Genomic DNA, 25,626 nt, shown 5'->3' with positions numbered 1-25,626 from the left:
TTGCAGGCTCCCTCAAAACTTGAGACATCTGTGGCATTGTGTTGTATGACAAAACTGCACATTTTAGAGAAGCCTTTTATTGTCCCCAGCACAAGGTGCACCTGTGTAATGATCATGATGTTTCATTAGCTTTTTGATATGCCACACCTGGATGGATTATCTTGGCAAAGGAGAAATGCTCACTAACAGGGATGGAAACATATTTCTGCACAAAATCTGAGAGAAATAAGCTTTTCGTGCATATCGAACATGGGACCAACACTTTACATGTTGCATTCATATTTGTGTTCAGTGTAATAAAATACTTTTTTTTTTAAATGCATCAAATTATTTGTGTTGTTTTTTTATATGCGGTTGCAATGCTGTGCACAGTTGTACTGCAATAGAGTGCTTCAAAAATCGACCAACTTCGCTTGTCATTGCAGGACGACTCTTATTTTGAAAACAAATATCTGCCTTTTTTTTCTGCGGCCATTTTATGATCTGCTACCAGCAGAATGGTAACGTGAAGGAAATGTTTTCAGTCTAACGGATGTGAAGGCGGAGTCTGTCTCTCCTTTCATGACTATAGGCAGAGCATTACATGTTGAAATATAACCGTCCGTTACCTCCCTAATCTACAATTCAACAGACTAGGGATAAACATCTCATCTGGTTCACTTCGCCTGAACTCTACAAACGACAATAAACGAGTGTCTACAATGAATCAGGTGAGTTAGATACATGTAAAATATATAACTGGTCTTGGCAGTGGCCTAGTTCCGGCATCCGTTTGACTTTCAGAAAGTAAAGTGTGTTTAGTTTAGCCTGTTATGCGAAGCCTACCTTCCCGCCCATATATATATATATATATATGTAAGTCAAACGGATATAAAATAATTTGTGGTTTGTTTAAAACGATTTGTTTACTACATGATTCCATATGTGTTATTTCATAGTTTTGATGTTTTCACTATTATTCTACAATGTAATAATGAAAAACCCTTGAATGAGTAGGTGTTCTAAAACTTCTGACCGGTAGTGTAGTGTGTGTGTATATAAATATACATAGGCGGGAAGGTAGGCTTCGCATAACAGGCTAAACTAAACACACTTTACTTTCTGAAAGTCAAACGGATGCCGGAACTAGGCCACTGCCAAGACCAGTTATATACAGTTGAAGTCGGAAGTTTACATTTAAACTCTGTTTTTCACAATTCCTGACATTTAATCCTCGTAAAAATGCCCTGTTTTAGGTCAGTTAGGATCACCACTTTATTTTAAGATTGTGAAATGTCAGAATAATAGTAGAGTGATTTATTTCAGCTTTTATTTCTTTCATCACATTCCCAGTGGGTCAGAAGTTTCCAAACACTTAATTAGTATTTGGTAGCATTCCCTTTAAATTATTTAACTTGGGTCAAACATTTCGGGTAGCCTTCCACCATCTTCCCACAATAAATTGGGTGAATTTTGGCCCATTCCTCCTGATAGAGCTGGTGTAACTGAGTCAGTTTGTAGGCCTCCTTGCTCGCACACGCTTTCTCAGTTCTGCCCACAAATGTTCTATAGGATTGAGGTCAGGGCTTTGTGATGCCCAATCCAATACCTTGACTTTGTTGTCCTTAAGCCATTTTGCCACGACTTTGGAAGTGTGCTTGGGGTCAATGTCCATTTGGAAGACCCATTTGCGACCAAGCTTTAACTTCCTGACTGATGTCTTGAGATGTTGCTTTAATATATCCACATAATTTTCCTTAAGATGCCATCTATTTTGTGATGTACACCAGTCCCTCCTGCAGCAAAGCACCCCCACAACATGATGCTGCCACCCCCATGCTTTACGGTTGGGATGGTGTTCTTCGGCTTGCAAGCCTCCCACTTTTTCCTCAAAACATAATGATGGTCATTATGGCCAAACAGTTCTATTTTTGTTTCATCAGACCAGAGGACATTTCTCCAAAAAGTACGATCTTTGTCCCCATGTGCAGTTGCAAACCGTAGTCTGGCTTTTTATGGCTGTTTTGGAGCAGTGGCTTCTTCCTTGCTGAGCGGCCTTTCAGTATAATTTAAAATAAGGCATCAAGAAGAAGATATGGTTCGTCCCTCTCCATAATACATATGCAGATCTAGGAGAAGCTGAACCTAGATCTGTACCTAGGGGAAGCTGAACCCAGATCTGTACCTAGGGGAAGCTGATCCCAGATCTGTACCTAGTATACTATAATTAGTCTGAATGGATAGACCTACTGTAGTGTACTATAATTAGTCTGAATGGATAGACCTACTGTAGTGTACTATAATTAGTCTGAATGGATAGACCTACTGTAGTATACTATAATTATTCTGGTTAGATAGGTCTACTGTAGTATACTATAATTAGTCTGGTTAGTTAGGCCTACTGTAGTATACTATAATTAGTCTGAATGGATAGACCTACTGTAGTATACTATAATTAGTCTGAATGGATAGGCCTACTGCAGTATACTATAATTAGTCTGAATGGATAGACCTACTGTAGTATACTATAATTAGTCTGAATGGATAGGTCTACTGTAGTATACTATAATTAGTCTGGTTATTTAGGCCTACTGTAGTATACTATAATTAGTCTGAATGAATAGACTTACTGTAGTATACTATAATTAGTCTGAATGGATAGACCTACTGTAGTATACTATAATTAGTCTGAATGAATAGACCTACTGTAGTATATTATAATTAGTCTGAATGGATAGACCTACTGTAGTATACTATAATTAGTCTGAATGGATAGACCTACTGTAGTATACTATAATTAGTCTGAATGGATAGACCTACTGTAGTATACTATAATTCGTCTGAATGGATAGACCTACTGTAGTATATTATAATTAGTCTGAATGGATAGACCTACTGTAGTATACTATAATTTGTCTGGTTTGTATTTATTATGGATCCCCATTAGTTGCTGCCAAAGCTGTTATTAACAAAAATAAATCACAACAGATTTCACCACACATTAAGTGTGTTCCCTCCGACCACTATTCTACTACCACAAATCTACAACCCAAATAAATCCCTGTGTACTTGTGTATATAGTGCTTATGTTGTCATGTGTTTTTGCCTGTGTGTGTCTTCACAGTCCCCGTTGTTCCATAAGGTTTATATTTATGTTTTTAAAATGTGATTCTGCTGCTTGTATGAGTTAGTTGATGTGGATTAGAGTTCCATGTATTCATGGCTATATGTAGTCTGTTCTGGACTTGGGGACTGTGAAGAGAGCTCTGGTGGCATGTCTTGTGATGAATGCATGGGTGTCTGAGCTGTGTGCCAGTAGTTCAAGCAGACAGCTCGGTGCATTCAACATGCCAACACCTCTCACAAATACAAGCAGTGATGCATCTCTCCTCTACTTTGAGCCAGGAGAGATTGACAGACATATCATTAATGTTAGCTCTCTGTGTACATTTAAGGGCCACCTGTGCTGCTCTGTTCTGAGTCAATTGTAACTTTCCTAAGTTCCTCTTTGTGGCACCTGACCACATGACTGGACAGCAGTCCAGGTGCAACAAAACTAGGGCCTGTATGATCTACCTTCTTGATAGCGTTTTTAAGAAGACAGAGCAGCGCTTTATTATGGACAGACCTCTCCCTGTCTTAGCTACTGTTGTATCAATGTTTTGACCATGAGAGTTTATAATCATGGCTTACTCCAAGCAGTTTAGTCTCGTCAACATGATCAATTTACACATTATTCATTACAAGAATTGGTTTAGGTTAAGTGAATGATTTGTCTGAAATACATTGCTTTTAGTTTTTAAAATATTTACTACTAGTTTATTACTTGCCACCCATTTTAAAACTGACTGCAGCTCTTTAAGAGTAGCAGCGATTTCAATTCCTGATGGTAGCGGATGTGTGTAGTGTTGAGTCCTCAGCGTACATAGACACACAGGCTTTACTCCGTGCCAGTGGCAGGTCATTAGTAAAGACTGAAAAAAGTAAGGGGCCTAGACAACTTCCCTGGGGTATTCCGAATTCTACCTGGATTATGTTGGGAGGGAATTCCATTAAAGAACACCCTCTGTGTTCTGTTCGACAGAACTCTCGATCCACAATATAGCAGGGACGCCATAACAGCCTTTTCCAAGCAGCAGATTATGATTGATAAGGTCAAAAGCTGCACTAAAGTCTAACAAAACAGCTCCCCACAAGCTTCTTATCGTCAATTTGTTTCAGCCAATCATCAGTCATTTGTGTCAGGGCTGTACATGTTGAGTGCCACTCCCTATAATCATGCTGAAAGTCAGCTGTTAATTTGTTTACTGTGAAATAGCATTGTACCTGCCCCCCACACAAAAAAATTAATCAAAAGTTTACTAAGGGTTGGTAGCAGGCTGATTGGTTGGCTGTTTGAGCCAGTATAGGGCGTTTTTACTAGTCTTGGTTAGCGGAATGATGTTTGCTTTCCGCCAGGCCTGAATGCAAACAGAGAGTTTTTTTTTTTTTATAAAAGCAGACCACAAGTTCCCTACCTTCTTCCACTTGGCTGTGCGCACAGATGAAGGTGAAGTGCACGCCCGATTTAATCCATATTTAGTTGGTTTTCAGAGGTTGGAACTAAACTAGCATTTCTGCACTAGGACAGGAATTAGGTCGAAATATTGGCGTCAACTTCCTCTGGAGGAGGGGTCCATTAATATTTCAGCTAACCTCAGCAACTTCCTCTGGAAGACCCTTTAAAATCGACACTGGCCACATAACATTTTTAAATGTTTTGACTTAAATTATTGCAACTGTTTTTTTTGGTTTGTTTCAGAAAGTATTGTTTTGTTGTTTGTTTTGGTCGTATGTCAACTACCCCCTTTTGCCTTTTAAAGGAGATTGGAATCGTTTAAGTAGCCTATATTAAATAATTGGTGGCCTCCATACTCTGACAGTACGTGGTCTGGGAAAAGTGGGGAGTTAACTTCTTACAGATCATTGGGACGCTAGTTTCCCACCTCGACAACATCTGGTGAAATTGCAGAGCGCGAAAATCAAAATACAAAAGTAGTAATATAAAACATTCATGAAAATACAAGTGTTATACACCATTCATTAGCTTAGAATCTTGGTAATCGAACCGCTTTGTTTGATTTACAATAGGCATTACGGCAGAAGCATAGCATTTGATCGTCTGAGGACAGCGCTTCACCTACTTCCTGCATTAACATGAATTCATAACCTGCACAGGTGTTGCAACTCAAAAATAGCGATAAAATACATCATTTACCTTTGAAGATCTTCATCTTTTTGTAATCCAAAGGGTCCCAGTTACACAATGAATGGTCGTTTTGTTCGATAAAGTCCTTCTTTATATCCCAAGAAATTTAAGACGGAATATACTGTGTTCAATACCGGAGAAAAAGAACGAGGAGCGCGCACTCATTCACGCGTGCAAGAAGACTAGAGATACTTCGAAAGAATACGAATACTTCTTCATTTTTATTTTTTTTAAAACAAGCATGAAACAATTTCTAAAGACTGGTGACATCTAGTGGAAGCCATAGGAACTGCAATCTGGGTCCTAATTATTAGACTTTCCCATAGAAAAGCATTGAAAAGTCCAATGACCTCCAATTTTTTTCCCCTGGATGGATTGTCTTCGGGTTTCGCCTGACAAATCAGTTCTGTTATACCCACAGACAATATTTTAACAGTTTTAGAAACTTCAGAGTGTTGTCTATCCAATACTACCAATTATATGCATATCCTAGGCAGTTTACTTTGGGCACGTTTGTCATCCAACTTCAAAATACTGCACCCTTGCCCAAAGAAGTTAAACAGGCCCTGAAAAGCAGATGGCTTTCATGCCCATCCATTTCTGAGTATAGGCTCCCAAGTTCCCATAATGCAACACTAACAATGATAACACAACATAGGCTACCAAGTGGATGTTGCAAATTTTCACAAAGGATTTCCCCTAGTGTTTTACCAAAAACGCCTCCATTGGCCGGCACCAGTTTCTCACCTGTACATGCCTGCCATGGTCCTGCTCTGTCTTGGGGCCATGATACTTTTTTTACTTTTGTACTTTTCAGATTTCATGAACAATAATTTTTTATTATATGGGTTAACACAAAGCAATACTAACAATGAAAACAGCAGACTATACTATAATGGGACATCAGGAACAACTCAGAGGAAATCGAGTTTTCTGGACAAAGGTTTAATAGTTGAGGACTTATTTTCGGCCATTTATTTATTTAGTTGTTTTACCCTCTTTAGAGCATTGTGTTTTACCCTCAGTGTACCAATATGACAACACACCTACTCTCTTTTTGGGTTGACAGGAAACACTCTCCCTCCAACCCTCCTCCTCCCTACCCCTCCTGGAGTCCCCGTGTCATGCCTCTCCCGGTAGCCCCTTACTGCTGGGTCTGAAGAGGCTGTCTGTGCGGCTGGTCGACTGCAGGAAAACACCGGCGCTAAGTGGGTTTATGCTCTTATATAAATGTATTTTGGGACACTCCCTGAATGTCATTAATTACCACTAAATACAATATGTTTAAAGATGTAGAATCATTACAAGCCCCCCTACACCCTTGGATACATTGACAATTGGAAGATTTAATACAATTTTACATTGAAGATTTTAAATGCTTACATTCGGTTACAAGAGTGTGAAAAGCTGGGCCTAAATCTGTCTTCAATATGAAGAAGGAACCATAACTGTCTGTCTTTGCTTCACAGGGCACAGTCCTAACCGTCACTCTCTCGGTAGAAGGGGCTTGTCATATTGGGAGGCTAAACATGATGCTGAGGAGGCAGAGAAAAGTCTCTCCAGATCAGAACACCTCAAGAAACAACAGCAGAAACCCACAAGGAAGAAATCTCACTGCTGCTCTGACTGTGGGAAGAGTTACACCTCTTCAGAAGGTCTTAGAAGACACCAGACAATTCATACTGGAGAGAAACCTCACTGCTGCTTCCAGTGTGGAGCTAGCCTCTCCTCTGCCAGTGCACTAGAAGGACACATGCGGATTCACACTGGAGAAAAACCGTTCCAGTGCTCAGAATGTGGGCAGAGATTTAAAGACTCCAGTGGTTTACGGATACATGAGAGAATAAAACACACTGGCGAAAAACCCCACTGCTGCTCTGACTGCGGGAATAGATTTGTTACATCGCAACACTTAAAAGCTCACCGGCGGACTCACACTGGAGAGAGACCGTTCCACTGCTCTGAGTGTGGGAAGAGTTTCAAACAAGCCTCAACACTCTTTGAACACAAACGAATACACACAGGAGAGAAGCCTCACCACTGTGAGCAGTGCGGGGGAAGCTATTCCTCTGCTAAATTACTCAGAGTACATCAGAGGATTCACACAGGGGAGAAACCTTACCAATGTGCTGACTGTGGGAAAAGCTTCAGACTGTTGTCTATTTTAAGATGTCACCAGCTAAGACATACTGGAGAGAAGCCCCACCAATGTACTGAGTGTGGGAAGAGGTTTGCTGTTAAGAGTGGTCTCTGGTTACATAACATAGTGCACACTGGAGAGAAAGGCTACCAATGCCCACAGTGTGGCAAGAAGCTAGGATCATCTCAGTCTCTAGAGCAGCATAAGCGAACACACACTGGACAGAAACCCTTCCACTGTTCCCACTGTAAGTTGAGCTTTGCCACTAATTCAGCCCTGTACAAACACCAGAGAATTCACACAGGAGAGAAACCACACAGCTGCAATGTTTGCCAGAGGAGTTTTGGACGGTCAGATCACCTGAAAATTCACGTGCAAATTCACACAGGAGAAAAGCCATACCACTGCTCTAAGTGCGAGCTGAGTTTCACTAACAACAGATCTCTGAAAGAACATGAGGTCAGACACACAGAAGAGAAACCTCACTGCTGCTCCCAATGCGGTGCTTGTCTGTCCTCTGCCAGGGCACTGGAAGGACACATGCGGATTCACACTGGAGAGAAACCGTTCGAGTGCTCTGAATGTGGGCAGAAGTTTGCACATAGAGCCAGTCTTGGGACACATCGAAGAATACACACAGGAGAGAAACCCTATCACTGCTCTGACTGCAAGAAGAGTTTTTCAAGACTTGACTCTTTAAAGAAACACAAGTTCACACATTCAGAGAAGATGTACCACTGCTCTCAGTGTGAATCAAGCTGCACAACGCCAGGCGCATTAAAGAAACACCAGCTTATACACACTGGAGAGAAGCCTTACCACTGCTTCCACTGTGACAAGAGCTTCCTTTGGCAACAGTCTCTCAAAGAACATGAGCGTAGTCACAAGGGAGAGAAACCGTACTCTTGCTCAGACTGCGAGAACAACTTTGCCACGATGGCAACCTTGCGAATTCACCAGCGAATACACACAGGAGAGAGGCCATACCAATGCCCTTTCCCTGACTGTGGGAAGAGTTTTGCCCAGACCAGCGCCTTGAAAGTTCACAAGAGAAGGCACACAGGAGAGAAGCGGCACCACTGTGATCAGTGTGGGAAGAGTTTTGTCACGTCAGGTGACTTGCAATCTCACCAGCAAACTCACTCCAAAAAGAAGCCTTACTGCTGCACAGAGTGTGGACTTAGTTTTTCTAGATCTGATTCCTTAAAGATTCACCAGAGAATCCACACAGGAGAGAGGCCGTACAACTGCTCAGGTGTGACAAGAATTTCACGTTGAAGGGTCACCTTACTAGACACCAGTTGACACACACAGGAGAGAAACCTCTCCACTGCTTTGACTGCGGGAAGAGTTTTGCTCTCTCAAGCAACCTAAAAACACATCAGTTAACACACACAGGAGAGAAGCCTTACCACTGCCTTGATTGTAAGAACAGGTTCACCACTAAGAGTGAACTGACTGGACACCAGCAGAGAGAGACAGGAGAGAAACCTCACTAAATATTTGAGTGCAACAAGAGCTTCAAGTGTTCAATGGACTTGAGATACCACGTTCAGCGCAAACACAACGGGACACCCTACCACTGCACCCTCTGAGTGCAGCTTCAGCTCCCCACAGCATCTGAAGTACCACCAGATGACACACACGGGAGAGATACCATTCGTATGCATTGACTGCGGGAAAAGATTCACTCAGGCTGGGGGGTTGACTTACCACAGGAGGATTCACACCGGAGAGAAACCTCACAGCTGTGATCAGTGTTACAAGAGTTTCAGTAAATGGAGCAGTCTGCAATCACACCAGTGGGGACACACAGGAGAGAAGCCTGACAGCTGTGATGAATGTGGGAAGAGATTCACACAAGGGAATCCTGGCTTCACACAAGAGAATACACACCTGAGAGAAACCTTACCACTGCTCTCTAACTGGGAAATGCTTTACCACCTCAAGTGAACTGATTATACACCAGGGAACACACACGGGAGCGAGGCCTAATGGCTGTGGACAAGAGAAGACTGATAAATATTTTATTTATTCATTTGTAAATGATGGAACACCTATAGAGACAATTATAGAATGAGCATCAAGGACACACGCTAACAACTGTGGAATGTGAACGCTTGTAGGTTGTCCCTGACAATGCCCATAACTGAAACAACAATACTTTAAAATACGGAGGTTTTCACTCGGTTTTGTGGATTTCACCAAAACCCATAGTTTTTCATTTCGGCATAAACGTTTATCTAAACAATTGGCTTTATAAATAAATGTGATTTGAACTTGCATCATTGTCCCAAAGCCACACCCGCATTAGAAGTTCTGAATGAGAAAGTGTAGGCTATATATAAATAATTACGCTCTAATGGAAAATCATTCAACAAAATGAGTATTTCTATCAAGGTGTAGTCAATAACATTGTTTGAACTTTGATACACGGCCTCATGGGATTGACTCTGTGCAGCCAATGGCAATGTTCGCTTTAGTTATAATGCCAGGAGCCTCTTGTGGATTTGACAACTCTAATGCAGTTCCACCTCCAACACCGCCAAAGCAATCGCTATGCAGATGTTGTCTAACACGGGTCTGATTGAATCAAGCCCTGAGAACGGACACAGTTCTCAACATACTCACAACTTGCCATTGGATACAAATTATAAACATTTGGATGCAGAAAATAATTGCTGCAAGTGAAGTTCTAGTCAAATACTGTATGGAACATGATATTTACCATCTACTATTCTTTCTTCTCAGCACTTCAAAATGAACACTTTTGAAATGTAGCTGGTATTTTTTTGCATTTGGATTGTGGGCTCAATTCAAAGAGATTTGTAGCTAGCCGACACCTGCATAGCTGGTGTTGTGACGGTGTCTGAGGTGGAACTGTGTCAGAGCTGCTAAAAACACAAGCTGTTCCTGTTGTCGTGTCTTTGGCATCATTAAAGTGAAGACTGTTATTTTATCAAATCAATTCTCTGTAATTATTATTACGTGATTAAACTAATCATGTAAATGTAATTAACTAGGAAGTCTGGGCACCAAGGAAAATCTTCAGATTACAAAGTTATCATTTTCCTAATATAACTCTTCAGATATTTTAATATCTCATCAATTAGTCTTCTAATTAATGAATTATTATTTACCTCACGTCAGTCTCAACCAACAATTTACGACGAATATCTGCACGAACCCAGCCTTTACTATAAATCATCCATACACCAATTGGCTTAATCATTTATTTACTTACTAACTAAATAATCACAGAAATGCATAAACAAACACACAGTAGATCTGTTACTAACAAATTATAGGGAAGATTCCCTAGTGGGCTAAGCCGATATGACGGCTTGGTGGACAAAGGGAAGTGGGTGTGGACTGAGAGAGAGAGCGGGAAAGACAAAAGGGAGCCACTACACACTACTATAATTATATTAATTGAAATGCTCAGTCTTTGCACATGAACGCTCACTCATTCGGGAATAATTGCAATCAATATATATTTACGCCCATGTGTCGTCGTGATATTTTCTGTATCTTTCTCTCTCTCCGTTTCCCTGAAGATCGAAGTCTTTCGTGGTTAGAATGGATACTTCAGAGTACCATTCAGAAATGTTCTCATAGTATAGACGTTTCGGCGGTTGTCGGTCGTCGCATCCCAGGTTTATATCATTTCTAGCTACAGACTAGTAATTAGTATCTAAGATTTTCTCTTATTCTGTAGGGATTGATATTCTCAGAGTTTAACCATTTCCAGCCGTGTAGCCAATGCTCCACGTAGTATGGTTAGGAATTCAATAACTATTCGTAATCACAGCTCACTCTGTGGGTTTGCTTAGTCTAAACTCAAACCTGTGCTACCTCAGTTTACCCCGAGGTATGTGTGGTCTGAAGAGGATTTCCTCAGGAGGGGCTTTTATTCGTAACAGTAGAAAAGGCGGTTCTATGACGCCTGATCATGTCTGTGCTCACGGGGGCGTGGCCAATGACTTAGTTAAACTTTAAAGGGAATACAGTTCTTTCACATTAAAGGTTTAACATCATATTACATCATTTCACAAATAGTTCCATCTTTACACATTAATTTTATACAATAATTAGATGAAACCTCATAACGGAGGCACCTGTATAAACAGAGTTAGGGTAATGTGGCTGTATTGTTTTTCCATGAGGTCACAATCATAAAACAAAACGTACCGGGTCGTAGCTGGCTTCTCCACTGACCGTTTGCACATTCTCCAAAATATGGATATTGTTCCAGTCTCAAATTCTGGAATGTAGTAGAATTTGGCAGGAGTTCCTTTGTTCTACTGTGGATCTCTCTCTCTCCATACTGCATGAAAAGGGGTAGAGAGTCTCCGCCAGGAATGTACGGCCTGAGATAACAGAACCTGGGTGTAGGAGAGAGTGAGAAGCCATGATCTATACCCAGAAAGGGCCATGTCATGACACCGTCTTATACCTATCGTGAAAATGGACATTGGCTGCATGGAGGAGTAGGAATCCCATTCAGCCATGTTTACAAGCTAAAACTCTGGTGTGTAATTCAGGGCTGGATTCAATCCGTTCTGCCTTAATCCATCATAACCGACAACTGCATAGTCGTTTCATTGTTTTTATTCAGGTGATGCCTGAGGTGTAACTGCATTGGAGCTGTCAAATCAGAAACCTGCTGTAATACCCATCACTGATGTTGCCATTTGGATAATCTCATGCAGCCTTTTTAGATTCAAATGTTTGCTCTAGTCTACACCTTGAATAGCCTGATATGCTGTATGGTGGGAAATTACAAGATTATGTTCTATACTGCTTATGCATTGAATAGTTGGATCAGTTATTTTCCACTCGTGTCTGTTGGCCTGAGTTAGGCCTCTGGGTTTAAAGCCAACAGCCGATTGGGGGTGAAATTGTCATAAGGCTACATCCTGTCTTCCATACACTGAGGGTGCAGCTGCGTGGAGGAGAACTGAAAGAAGATTACCTTTGTATAGCATCAGCAATATGACCTGGAGACAGAAACTACACCTGATCTGAGCTAATCTTGTTGTTCCTGCTTGAGTGGACAATATACCCTTTTATGCTTCCACACTTCTGCTTCGTAGACAAAGAGCTTTTTATAAAACTGAGACCCAACTCTGTTCTGGGGCTCTTAACTCTGCACATTGAGTGATTGTTAACCACTCCAGAATTGCAGTTCTTATAATAAAAGTCGTTTGAAGAATCTGCAGCCTCTTCTTTTTGATTAGAATTTCCTCAACAGTTGTAATCTACACCTCAACTAGCCTGATATGTTGTAATCTACACCATTATTTAGGTTGTTTGATCTGATTGAATGGTGCCCTAAATGTCAGAATGACTAACCAGTGAGCCTATCATTATGGATTGGTGACTAAACTGAATGACTAACCAGTGAGCCTATCATTATGGATTGGTGACTAAACTGAATGACTAACCAGTGAGCCTATCATTATGGATTGGGGTCACGAGAATTTCTAATCCCAAGGATGATAATAATCACCAGAGCTTTGACCAATTCCCCAGAGGTTGTAAGGCCCTGGTTAATAGAAGAATTTGACAAAGTCACAGAATTCTGCAAAAGATTAGTTCTTTATTCAGAGAACGTTCTGAAAATCATACAATGCACATAGCCTTTTATACCTCACATTTGGTTATAACATACACTTTATAACTGCCCCTCTAACTCTGTCCCAATGTTCTACCCATACATTGCTTATCTTATTCTGCAACATGTTCCATAATCTTCTGCAAGCCCAACGGTTTCTCCCCTCCCTGGGTGGGGAGACCTCCTTCCTGTTATCAGTTTCACAGTGGTCACAAGTTGTCTGTTGACAGTTCCTCTTCTCCTTGAATGTCTCAACTATACTTCTGCGTATTGTCAAATAGTAACATACTGTCTTAGTCTTCCTATGTACACACAGAGAATTATAGTCTTATAATTCTAATACATTTCACTGTTATACAGTTTCAGGGTGGAATACTTTAGTCATTACCTGATAAGATAATTATCTATATAGAGGTAAATGAATCAATAAACCATGATGAATTATTAGTCATACAGCATGGTTAATGAATAATCAATGTAGGGATCGATTGGTCTGATTAGTTCCAGAAAGTCCAGGAACCACTGGAGAGGGAAAGAAATGTGTGTATGCAATTAGTATAGAGAGCTAGAGAAGCAGATGGTCAAGGGAGTAAAACTTCAAAGAGTTCCTAACCTTGAAGGAAAGGAACAGGCTGAGCCAGAATGTGATAAACAGCGTGAGAAGTCAATGGGGGTTGCAGGTCACCAACGGATTGTGTGTAAATGCATGTGCGTAAGTAAGCAAGAACTATGTGACTGTTTTGTTATCCTGACGCCAGAACGTTCTCATGAATAAAGCTACATAAACCTTTTGCAGAACGCTGAGTCCTTGCCTAATTATTTTAACCCATTGTCTTACAAACCTTGGGCATTAGTCAAGGCGAATTGATTATTATCATCAAGATATAAAATACCTTAAACATAAAGGAATTTATCAATTGGTGACTAAGCTAAATGTCAGTCAGAATGATTAACCAGGGAGTTTATCATTATGGATTGGTGACTAAACTGAATGTACATATGGTGTTTCACACTTGAGCATGAGAGAAGTGTTGAACTCCAATGAATGCCTGATGAAAAGGTTCTGAACATAAGATAACACCTGTAAAACCAGCTATGAGTTTAGAAAATAAACCATTTAACATCTGAAAAATGTGTCAAAGTCAATAAACACAAGAACTGTGGGATTCTGATAAATATTAGACATGTTTTATTCACCAAACTATAAATGAAAAGACAACAGTCAAAGTTTAAAGGGGAAAAAACATTTTAATAAAAAAAAAAAAAAGTTTACAGTAACTTCCACTAGTCACCATTCAGTTAGCCTGACTTCAGATCAGTTCATATGAACATGATGAGATAACCTACTATACATCAGGGAAGTGTCACAAATTAACCCCTATTCCCTTTATAGTGAACTACATTTGACCAGAGTCCTGTAAGACTAGGGCTCTAATGCCTAGGGCCATAAGACTCTGGTCAAACGTTGTGCAATATATCGTGAAAAGGGTTTAATTTGGGACACTTCAGAGTTTCAGACACCTTATAGCCATAGATCAGGGTAATAGATGACGCTGCAGTATATTCTATGTACAAAAACAGATTCACAGAGAACCTGCATCAGAGAGAGAGCCTGCATCACATTAACAGAAAACACAGAATATTTACAAATATCTGAGGTGAGCTCCACTTATTCCAGTGGTTCCATTATACATAACCAAACTATATCCAGCTCAGCTTAAGTATTTAAAAGAATTTGACAAAGTATCCCCCAAGAAGGTTAAGTCCAGTTGTAACCTTTAGCTAAATGCTAACAGAGCTAGCAGTCTCAGTGGTAGTCTTTAGCTAGATACTAACAGAGCTAGCATGAACTAGAAAACTCAGGTTGTAACCATGAGCTATCATGAGCTAGCAGGGTCTCAGATGGTGGCTGACTCCTGACCAGTCTTCTCCTCTGCCTCCCCTCCTCCTCCCTCCTCCTCCTCTTCTTTATTCTTCCTGTGCTTCTTCTTCTTGTGTTTGTGTTCCTTCCTTCCTTCGGCGGCAGGCTCAGCGTCAGCAGAATGCTTCTTGTGCTTCTTGTGTTTTTTATGTTTCTTGTGTTTCTTCTTCTTCTTCTTGTCCGTCGCGGTGGAGCCGCTGTGGTTGCTAGGGGAGCCGCCGGGGCTCTGGGAGGCGGGGCTCTGGGTGTTGTGGGAGGGGCTATGGCTCAGGCCACTGCCTCTCTCCCCGTCTGACCCCTCCCCTTCACTGTAGTCGGGGACGAAGGCTGCCTCGTCCGTCTCTCTACCCAGGTCAGAACACAGACGCTGTCGCCTTGGCTCTGGCCCCGTCCCTCGACTCTCCTCCCTCCCTACCCCTCCTCTTCCTTCCTCCTTCACCCCTCTGGATTCGGTCTTAGCTGGTTTTCTAAAGTTCACCTGCCCCTTTTTAAGCCCTCTGCCTTCCTCCCTCCTTCTAGTCCCCTCCTCCCTCCCTCTCTTCCCCTCTGTGTTGGCTGTTTTAGAGACACTACCCTGCATCTCCCTGCCTTGGCCACTAGGTGGTGCTGGTGAGACTTCTCTCCTCAGAGCGTCTCTGGGCACGGAGGAGGAAACCGCCAACGCCCCGTTCTCCCTGGACCCTGAGTGCTGCTCCTCTTCCTCCTCCTCCTCCTCTCTCTCCCACTTGGACCGGGGTGGTGGCTGGATGAGGACTCCTCCGGTCCCACGGTCCCTCTCCCTGCCTGGGCTGGGGAACTGGACGGGACTGGGTCTCCTCTGGGTCTGGAGGTCCCGGGGTTTAGACACAGCACCCTGGCTCTGGCCCGGCTCAGACCTCTCCTCTACAGCCCTGCTGCTGCTGGAACACACAATACACAGATCCAAGATCAGGTGTTAGAGAGAACATCAACTAGGAAGCATTATAACCATGTTATATACACAGATCTAGGATCAGGGGTTAGCGACATCAACTGGGAAACCATTATATAACCAATGTTCCCTCTAATTTGTTTCGGCACTGAGCAAATTTCAGGTCTGCTGAGCGCAAACTTGAATGTTGTGAAAACACTGTGCAACTTCCGGCACCCGTTTACCGTGAGGGCCCTGCCCGTTTACCGTGAAGGCTGTACCTGCTTTAAGTTCCAGTTAACAGTGGCCAAGTAGGCTACTGTGGTTATTTGTTCAGTGAATGGCACAGATCCATATATTGCAATGGCTATTTGCATATAGGCCTACTGCAGCTCTGATTGGTTGTGTTGCACCGGTCTGTGCAGAATATTCAATCACAATTCTCACTACAGTAGAAAACTCTAGAACGTTGAGCGAAGTTCTAACAGTCTGGTCGTTGTTAACTAAAGGAGAAAACTCTAGAACGTTGATGATGATTGATCAACAACACGGGTTAATAAAGAACCGTTGGAAGGTCAGATATTGAAAGGGCAACTCACCCAGTTGAAGTGACAGAGTGGTCTGATGAGTGGTGGACCGTGGGCTCAGAACTCTTTCTGCTGATCTTTCTGGTCTTCCCAGAACCCTCCTTCACCACTGCTGCTCTGTCTTCAGCTACAGTCTCTCTCTGGGTCCCTGCCGCTCTCTCTCCTGTAGAGGCAGGTCTGTCTCCGGAGGACGAGGCCTTCTCTCTTCTCTCTCCTTTCTGTTCCCTGGTGGCTGACCTCTCCCTGGATGATGACCTGTCTGTCTTGGCTGATGCTGGCCTCTCTCTCTCCTTGGAGCTCTCAGCTGGTCTCTCTCGCTCAGTGGGCGGAGTGTACTCGCTCTCTGTTCTGTCCCTGGTGACATCAGGTTTCTTAACGATGGCCGAGCGTTCCGCGATGGTCATGCGGTCTAGAGAGACCGACCTTCCTCCTCCTCCTCTCTCCCGGCAAACGTTCCCCTGACGACGGCCTCTCTGACCTAACAGACCTGACCTCTGACCTCTCGCCAGACGACCTCCGCTCCACCATCACCGCCACCCTCTCCATCCCTCCATCTCTCTCTGCTCCTCTCTCAGGAGCAGCAGGTCTCTCTCCAGTAGAGGTAATAGTAGTAGTAGTGGTGATATTAGTAGCTGGAGCTGGTCTCTCCTCTGGGCGGGACATACTGCTGTTCCTCCCCAGGTCTCTGTTCAGTTTGATTCTCCTCTGGGGGAAGGGTTTGACCTGCAGACCCATGAGAGGCCAGATAGACCCCCTGTCACTCTCTCTTCTGCCTGCCTCAGAGCTCCCTGGGGTGGGCAGCAGCCCGTCGCCTCTCCCCTCTCTCCCCAGGTCCATGGAGGAACCAGGCCCAGGGATGGAGATGGAGATGGGATGGAAACGGTCTAGCCTCCCTGTCTGTGAGGTACCAGGGATGGGGAGCAGACCCTCTCCTCTACCCGTCTCTCTGCATGCCAGGTTCAGGAGGAGGGGAGGCTTGGCTGGAAGTCCTCTCTGGAGGTACGGACCCTCGGCACGGCGGAGCTTAGCCGGGGGGCCCCCCATCCCTCTGTCCATCCCCCTCCCCCTTTCCCTCTCCTCCACTCTCCTCCTCTTCTCTGCTGGGGAGGGAGGTGTAGGCTGGAGGGGGCGACCAGGGGGGCGTACCCCGACACTGTGAATGGGATCTCTCCTTCCTCCGCGGGCGTCGCCCAGGTGTTTAGGGAGGTCGTGGGGGTGAGGGGGGAGGGGGCGGGGCAGGGGGAGTTTAACCATACCTCCTCTAACAGTAGGGGTGCTCCGCCCCTTCTCTCTCTTGATTAGCTCGTCTGGTTTGACCTTCGATGCTTTGGTTGGTTTAGTGGCTGAAGACTCCTTGTTCTTTGAGGCTGTGACCGTCGCCTCTCCTCCTGTCTTTCTCTTAACCTTCTCTCCTTTCACCTTGCCTTCCGTCTTTATTTTCACCTTACCCCCCTTCTCCTTCCTGCTCTTCTCCGATTGGCTGGACGAGGTGGGAGGGGTTTTACCAGACAGCAGCGCTGCCTTATTGGTCGAGACCTTGGTGGAGGTGGGTGGGGCTTTGCTAGGGGTCAGGGTGTGGAGTTCATCCATTGGCTCGTCCCTGACGGGTGTGGCATCACCTCTGTCCAGTGATTGGTTGGCTGAATCCAGCTCCTCCCCGTTCTTCTTCTTCTTCAGTTTCTTCGCTTTCAGAGTTTTAGTTCCGCCCTCTGACGTTTTGGTTCCCCCCTGTGTGCGCTCTTTACTAGTGTCCCCCTGTGTGCGCTCCTTATTTCCATCCCCCCTGGCGGAGGTGGAGGGTATAGAGGACAAGGCGTGGTGAGTTCTGTGGGGTCCGGGAGGTCCCCCTCTCTCACCTCTCCTCACCCGCCCCTGGGGGGAGTAGTCTCTGGGTGGAGGGGTGAGGCGGTCCCTCTCTCTGCTGCCCCGGCCACCGCGGTGGTGCACTGAGGCATGCTGGGTACTGTAGTCTTTGTAGTACTTGTTGTACCAGTCCCTGTACTCTTTCTCCCACTGTCTGTAGCTGTCTCTCTCCCAGCGCTCCCTGCCCCCGGGAGACAGGTCAGGTCCACCTTTATGCTCGTAAGGGGGCGGCTCTCGAGGGGGGGGCTTATGGTGACCTCTAACCCCTCCTGGACTCCTGCTCCTCCTGTAGCCCCCCGGGGAGCGAGACCTGGGCCGATACCCCCCTCCTCCTTCAGCTCCGTCTCCTCCTTCCCAGCCCCCCCCACCACCACCACCACCACCTCGGTAAGGCGGAGGGGAGCGAGGAGAGCCGGAGCGACGGTAGCCGTAGGAACGGGAGCGTGAGCGGGACCGCGGCGAGCGGCCGTAGGAGCGGCTGCGTCCTCCCCGGCCTCCGTTGCGTCTGGAGAAGGGGGAGCGTCCATAAGACCTGGAACGTGAGCGGGAGCGGCTGGGGGTGTACGAGTAAGACCTGGAGCGGGAGCGAGGAGAACGGGATCGGGAGTAGGGGGAACGGCTGAATGGAGAACGACTGTAGGAACGAGACCTGGTAAGGAATGGGAGAAAAAAAAGTTGATGTCTGATTACCATCTCTACACAATTCATATCATCTCTGTCCTAGATATCAGAGAATATATCTCTATAAACAGTTCAAGAGGTTTAATCCAGAAATATGTCTCAGATGTCATTCTGTGTGTTACCTGGAGTAGGAGCGTCTCCGTCTCTTGGGAGCAGGTCTGTATTCCATCAGCTCTTTGGCAAAGTCTTTAGTGAACTCATCCAGCTTGGACGTTACCCTGGTAACCCAGAGAGGCAGAACTGGTCACATCCCATAATACATGTCTGAAGGAAACCTTTGAACAGGTCAATCTCTCTAAGCCACAGAATGCAAGGATTTAGGATACTGGCCAGTTGGGCTACCAGCCCGGGGTAACATTCCCCACTACTAGCCCGGGGTAACATTCCCCACTACTAGCCCGGGGTAACATTCCCCACTACTAGCCTGGGTAACATTCTGCGCCATGCCATGGTGGGCTAGTTTGGCACATCGTCTGCGTTTAACACAGGCAGCAATTCAAATGATCAGATCTGAAAAAGATGAGAATTGGGCTGCCTGTGTAAACCAGCCATTGTTTACTATCCCAGTAATGTGAAGGTACCAGCCTCAGACTAGCAGCCTAGCATCATTACAATGAATGAAATCAGGTGCAACTCACTGGTCCTGTCGGAGTCTCCTCTGTCTGTAGAAGTCCTCCTTGGAGAGGGGGGGTCCGGAGGATAGGAGGGGCGGGGGGCCCAGCGAGTGGGGCTGGGTGTTGGGAGGGGGAACCCAGGGGGCATTAACCCCCGGAGGCATCTGGCCATGTGGGTAGAGGGGCTGGGGGGGGTAGTTAACAGGGGGAGGGGGTCCGGTGGAGTAGGGAGGGGGGTAGGACTGGGGCGGGATGGAGTGGGGGTTGGGGGGAGGGTGGTAGAGGTTAGGGCCCGGGTAGAGGTGAGGGGCTGGGCCCGGGGCGGAAGGAGGGGGATGGCGAGGGGGGGGGACGTGGTCAGAAAGAGGTCTGTAGGGTCTGTAGGGGGATGAGAGAGAGAGAGAGAGGGTTACAATTTAGACTTGAGTCATTTAGTAGCTCTTATGCAAAGGTGACAAAACAGCATTACAGAAGCCCTGTTTTGACCAGTTGACCACTATATTCTATAGTCCTGTATTCTACAGTAGCCCTGTTTTGACCACTATATTCTATAGTCCTGTATTCTACAGTAGCCCTGTTTTGACCAGTTGACCACTATATTCTATAGTCCTGTATTCTACAGAAGCCCTGTTTTGACCAGTTGACCACTATATTCTATAGTCCTGTATTCTACAGTAGCCCTGTTTTGACCACTATATTCTAAAGTCCTGTATTCTACAGTAGCCCTGTTTTGACCAGTTGACCACTATATTCTATAGTCCTGTATTCTACAGAAGCCCTGTTTTGACCAGTTGACCACTATATTCTATAGTCCTGTATTCTACAGTAGCCCTGTTTTGACCACTATATTCTATAGTCCTGTATTCTACAGTAGCCCTGTTTTGACCAGTTGACCACTATATTCTATAGTCCTGTATTCTACAGTAGCCCTGTTTTGACCAGTTGACCACTATATTCTATAGTCCTGTATTCTACAGTAGCCCTGTTTTGACCAGTTGACCACTATATTCTATAGTCCTGTATTCTACAGTAGCCCTGTTTGATCAGTGTCGTACCTGTCCCAAGGTGGTCTGGGTCCTCCTCTGAGGGAATGGGAGGGCTGTGGAGGTGGACCTGATGGGTGGGAGGGCCTTATGGGTGGAGGGTGACCAATCATAGGCATGTGGTATCCCTGGGGAACCAATCAGAGAAAAGCTCAAGGAAATACATAGGAACATTTTAGGAAACGCAAATAACATACAGGTTTAACAAATGGGAATAGTGTGTCTTAGAATCTACAGAGGCTATGACAGGTCATAAGAGCCTTATGTAACCTCTAAGACAACTAGTAGCAGGTGTGTCTCACCTGAGGTCCGCTGTCGGCTGATCTGATTGGTGGCTCTGATATCATGTAAGGCCCCGCCTCCATCTCACTGAGAAAAACCCCCCACCAATGAATCAGTCAGTTAATCAAATCAGTCAATCATCAATGGTTGAGATGTGTATCTGTGTGGCGTCCATAGTCACGGCAACTCACCCTGGCGGCGGTGGCTCGTTGTGATTGGCCAAGTGCCGTGGCTCTGCCCGGTGTGGTTCAGGGGTGGGGTCAGGAGAGATTGACACCTCAGGCGGTCCAATCGGTGGAGTCTGAATGGGCAGGCTTTGTGTCAGGGTGACAGAAGGAGGAGTGAGGGAGGCTGGGGGGCGAGAGGTGTTAACCAATAGGGGGTCCTGCTGGCGAGCGTTGGCCAATAGGGGGTCCTGCTGGCGAGCGTTGGCCAATAGGGGGTCCTGCTGGCGAGCGTTGGCCAATAGGGGGTCCTGCTGGCGAGCGTTGGCCAATAGGGGGTCCTGCTGGCGAGCGTTGGCCAATAGGGGGTCCTGCTGGCGTGAGCCGAGGGTTCTGAATGGCTGAGGCCGTGCTGGGGGCGGGGCAGACTGCTGCAGGGTTTTGTTTCGTGCTGGTTTGGTGTAACCAGACTCATTCTTAAAGTTATTCACTGCCTGAGGGGAGAGAGAGACGAAGAAGAGAGAGAGAGACGAAGAAGAGAGAGAGAGAGACGAAGAGAGAGAGAGACGAAGAGAGAGACGAAGAGAGAGACGAAGAGAGAGACGAAGAGAGAGAGAGAGAGACGAAGAGAGAGAGACGAAGAGAGAGAGAGAGAGCGACGAAGAGAGAGAGAGGGAGAGACGAAGAGAGAGAGAGGGAGAGACGAAGAGAGAGAGAGGGAGAGACGAAGAGAGAGAGAGGGAGAGACGAAGAGAGAGAGAGGGAGAGACGAAGAGAGAGAGAGGGAGAGACGAAGAGAGAGAGACGGAGAGACGAAGAGAGAGAGACGGAGAGACGAAGAGAGAGAGACGGAGAGACGAAGAGAGAGAGACGGAGAGACGGAGAGAGAGAGACGGAGAGAGAGAGACGGAGAGAGAGAGACGGAGAGAGAGAGACGGAGAGAGAGAGACGGAGAGAGAGAGACGGAGAGAGAGAGACGGAGAGAGAGAGACGGAGAGAGAGAGACGGAGAGAGAGAGACGGAGAGAGAGAGACGGAGAAGAGAGGGGAAGAGAGAGAGACGGAGAAGAGAGGGGAAGAGAGAGAGACGGAGAAGAGAGGGGAAGAGAGAGAGAGGAGAAGAGAGAGACGGAGAGAGAGAGGGGAAGAGAGAGACGGAGAGAGAGGGGAAGAGAGAGACGGAGAGAGAGGGGAAGAGAGAGACGGAGAGAGAGGGGAAGAGAGAGACGGAGAGAGAGGGGAAGAGAGAGACGGAGACGGAGAGAGGAAGAGAGAGACGGAGACGGAGAGAGAGAGAGAGACGAAGAGAGAGAGAGAGAGACGAAGAGAGAGACGAGAGAGAGAGAGAGAGAGACGAAGAGAGAGAGAGAGAGACGAAGAGAGAGACGAAGAGAGAGACGAAGAGAGAGAGAGAGAGACGAAGAGAGAGAGAGAGAGACGAAGAGAGAGAGAGGAGAGACGAAGAGAGAGAGAGGGAGAGACGAAGAGAGAGAGAGGGAGAGACGAAGAGAGAGAGAGGGAGAGACGAAGAGAGAGAGAGGGAGAGACGAAGAGAGAGAGAGGGAGAGACGAAGAGAGAGAGAGGGAGAGACGAAGAGAGAGAGAGGGAGAGACGAAGAGAGAGAGAGGGAGAGACGGAGAGAGAGGAGAGAGGGAGAGACGGAAGAGAGAGAGAGGGAGAGACGAAGAGAGAGAGACGGAGAGACGAAGAGAGAGAGACGGAGAGAGCGGGGAAGAGAGAGAGACGGAGAAGAGAGGGGAGAGAGAGGACGGAGAAGAGAGGGGAAGAGAGAGAGACGGAGAAGAGAGGGGAAGAGAGAGAGACGGAGAAGAGAGGGGAAGAGAGAGACACGGAGAAGAGAGGGGAAGAGAGAGACACGGAGAAGAGAGGGGAAGAGAGAGACGGAGAGAGAGAGGGGAAGAGAGAGACGGAGAGAGAGGGGAAGAGAGAGACGGAGAGAGAGGGGAAGAGAGAGACGGAGAGAGAGGGGAAGAGAGAGACGGAGAGAGAGGGGAAGAGAGAGACGGAGAGAGAGGGGAAGAGAGAGACGGAGAGAGAGGGGAAGAGAGAGACGGAGAGAGAGGGGAAGAGAGAGACGGAGAGAGAGGGGAAGAGAGAGACGGAGAGAGAGGGGAAGAGAGAGACGGAGAGAGAGGGGAAGAGAGAGACGGAGAGAGAGCGAGACGGAGAGAGAGCGAGACGGAGAGAGAGGGGAAGAGAGAGACGGAGAGAGAGGGGAAGAGAGAGACGGAGAGAGAGGGGAAGAGAGAGACGGAGAGAGAGGGGAAGAGAGACGGAGAGAGAGGGGAAGAGAGAGACGGAGAGAGAGGGGAAGAGAGAGACGGAGAGAGAGGGGAAGAGAGAGACGGAGAGAGAGGGGAAGAGAGAGACGGAGAGAGAGGGGAAGAGAGAGACGGAGAGAGAGGGGAAGAGAGAGACGGAGAGAGAGGGGAAGAGAGATTTTGAATGAATAAATAAAGCTATAGTGTGTATGAGTGTAGTTTAATTACTGACCGACCGACCGTGAGTGAGTGAGTGAGTGGTTTGTCTTAATGTGTGTGTCTAGGTGTGTGTACCTGTCGTAGGAACTTGTTAGCGATGAGAGCGTCAGGTGAGACGTCAGACTGTTTGCAGGTGAAACAGGTGTGTTCCTCTGAGTCCAGCAGACTGGTCCTGATACCTAGAGGTTAAAAGGTCAGGGGTGAAACAAATACAGAACTGTTACTTGAGGCAATAAGGACTCCCCCGTTAGCTTTCAGAAATCTGCATTTCCAAAACACAGATTAAATAATCTGCATTTTATATTGAAAGATAATGTGTTGCTTCAGTAGAGTGATCAGGGGACTAGTTCACCATCACACTAAATAAATGTTACTTCAGTAGAGTGATCAGGGGACTAGTTCACCATCACACTAAATAAATGTTGTGTTGCTTCAGTAGAGTGATCAGGGGACTAGTTCACCTCACACTAAATACATGTTGTGTTGCTTCAGTAGAGTGATCAGGGGACTAGTTCATCACACTAAATACATGTTGTGTTGCTTCAGTAGAGTGATCAGGGGACTAGTTCATCACACTAAATACATGTTGTGTTGCTTCAGTAGAGTGATCAGGGGACTAGTTCATCACACTAAATACATGTTGTGTTGCTTCAGTAGAGTGATCAGGGGACTAGTTCATCACACTAAATACATGTTGTGTTGCTTCAGTAGAGTGATCAGGGGACTAGTTCATCACACTAAATAAATGTGTTACTTCAGAGTGATCAGGGGACTAGTTCATCACACTAAATAAATGTGTTACTTCAGTAGAGTGATCAGGGGACTAGTTCACCACACTAAATAAATGTTGTTGCTTCAGTAGAGTGATCAGGGGACTAGTTCATCACACTAAATAAATGTTGTTACTTCAGTAGAGTGATCAGGGGACTAGTTCACCACACTAAATAAATGTTGTGTGCTTCAGTAGAGTGATCAGGGGACTAGTTCATCACACTAAATAAATGTTGTTGCTTCAGTAGAGTGATCAGGGGACTAGTTCATCACACTAAATAAATGTTGTGTTGCTTCAGTAGAGTGATCAGGGGACTAGTTCACCACACTAAATACATGTTGTGTTGCTTCAGTAGAGTGATCAGGGGACTAGTTCACCATCACACTAAATAAATGTTGTTGCTTCAGTAGAGTAATCAGGGGACTAGTTCATCACACTAAATAAATGTGTGTACTTCAGTAGAGTGATCAGGGGAATAGTTCATCACACTAAATAAATGTTGTGTTGCTTCAGTAGAGTGATCAGGGGACTAGTTCATCACACTAAATAATTGTTGTGTTACTTCAGTAGAGTGATCAGGGGACTAGTTCACCACACTAAATAAATGTTGTTACTTCAGTAGAGTGATCAGGGGACTAGTTCACCATCACACTAAATACATGTTGTGTTGCTTCAGTAGAGTGATCAGGGGACTAGTTCACCATCACACTAAATAAATGTTGCTTCAGTAGAGTGATCAGGGGATTAGTTCATCATCACACTAAATAAATGTTGTTGCTTCAGTAGAGTGATCAGGGGACTAGTTCATCACACTAAAAAAATGTTGTGTTGCTTCAGTAGAGTGATCAGGGGACTACAGTGAGGGAAAAAAGTATTTGATCCCCTGCTGATCAGTCTATAATTTTAATGGTAGGTTTATTTGAACAGTGAGAGAATAACATCAAAGAAATCCAGAAAAACGCATGTCAGAATGTTATAAATTGATTTGCATTTTAATGAGGGAAATAAGTATTTCACCCCTCTGCAAAACATGATTTAGTACTTGGTGGCAAAACCCTTGTTGGCAATCACAGAGGTCAGACGTTTCTTGTAGTTGGCCACCAGGTTTGCACACATCTCAGGAGGGATTTTGTCCCACTCCTCTTTGCAGATCTTCTCCAAGTCATTAAGGTTTCGAGGCTGACGTTTGGCAACTCGAACCTTCAGCTCCCTCCACAGATTTTCTATGGGATTAAGGGCTGAACACTAGCTAGTCCTCTCCAGGACCTTAAGGTGCTTCTTCTTGAGCCACTCCTTTGTTGCCTTGGCCGTGTGTTTTGGGTCAT

The 25,626-nt window shown here is 45.5% G+C and overlaps 1 protein-coding gene across 1 annotated transcript; it reads left to right on the top strand.

The window, feature by feature from the left end:
- The first annotated feature begins 486 nt into the window (after nt 1–486).
- LOC106594502 (uncharacterized) lies at nt 487–12,582 on the top strand. Its single transcript, XM_014185876.3, has 3 exons — nt 487–710; nt 6,297–6,435; nt 6,697–12,582. The coding sequence occupies exons 1-3, from the start codon at nt 702–704 to the stop codon at nt 8,643–8,645; spliced, it is 2,097 nt and encodes a 698-aa protein (XP_014041351.2). The 5' UTR covers nt 487–701; the 3' UTR covers nt 8,646–12,582.
- The last annotated feature ends 13,044 nt before the right edge of the window (nt 12,583–25,626 follow it).

The sequence above is a fragment of the Salmo salar genome, chromosome 02 (genome assembly GCF_965601325.2).
Source record: "Salmo salar chromosome 02, fSalSal1, whole genome shotgun sequence".
Lineage (NCBI taxonomy): Eukaryota > Metazoa > Chordata > Actinopteri > Salmoniformes > Salmonidae > Salmo > Salmo salar.
This window is presented reverse-complemented; position numbering and strand designations above follow the sequence as displayed.

Coding starts and splice junctions, on each gene's coding strand:
- LOC106594502 (XM_014185876.3), top strand. Junction 6,436..6,696: donor CAGGAAAACACCGGCGCTAA/GTGGGTTTATGC, acceptor TTTGCTTCACAG/GGCACAGTCCTAACCGTCAC.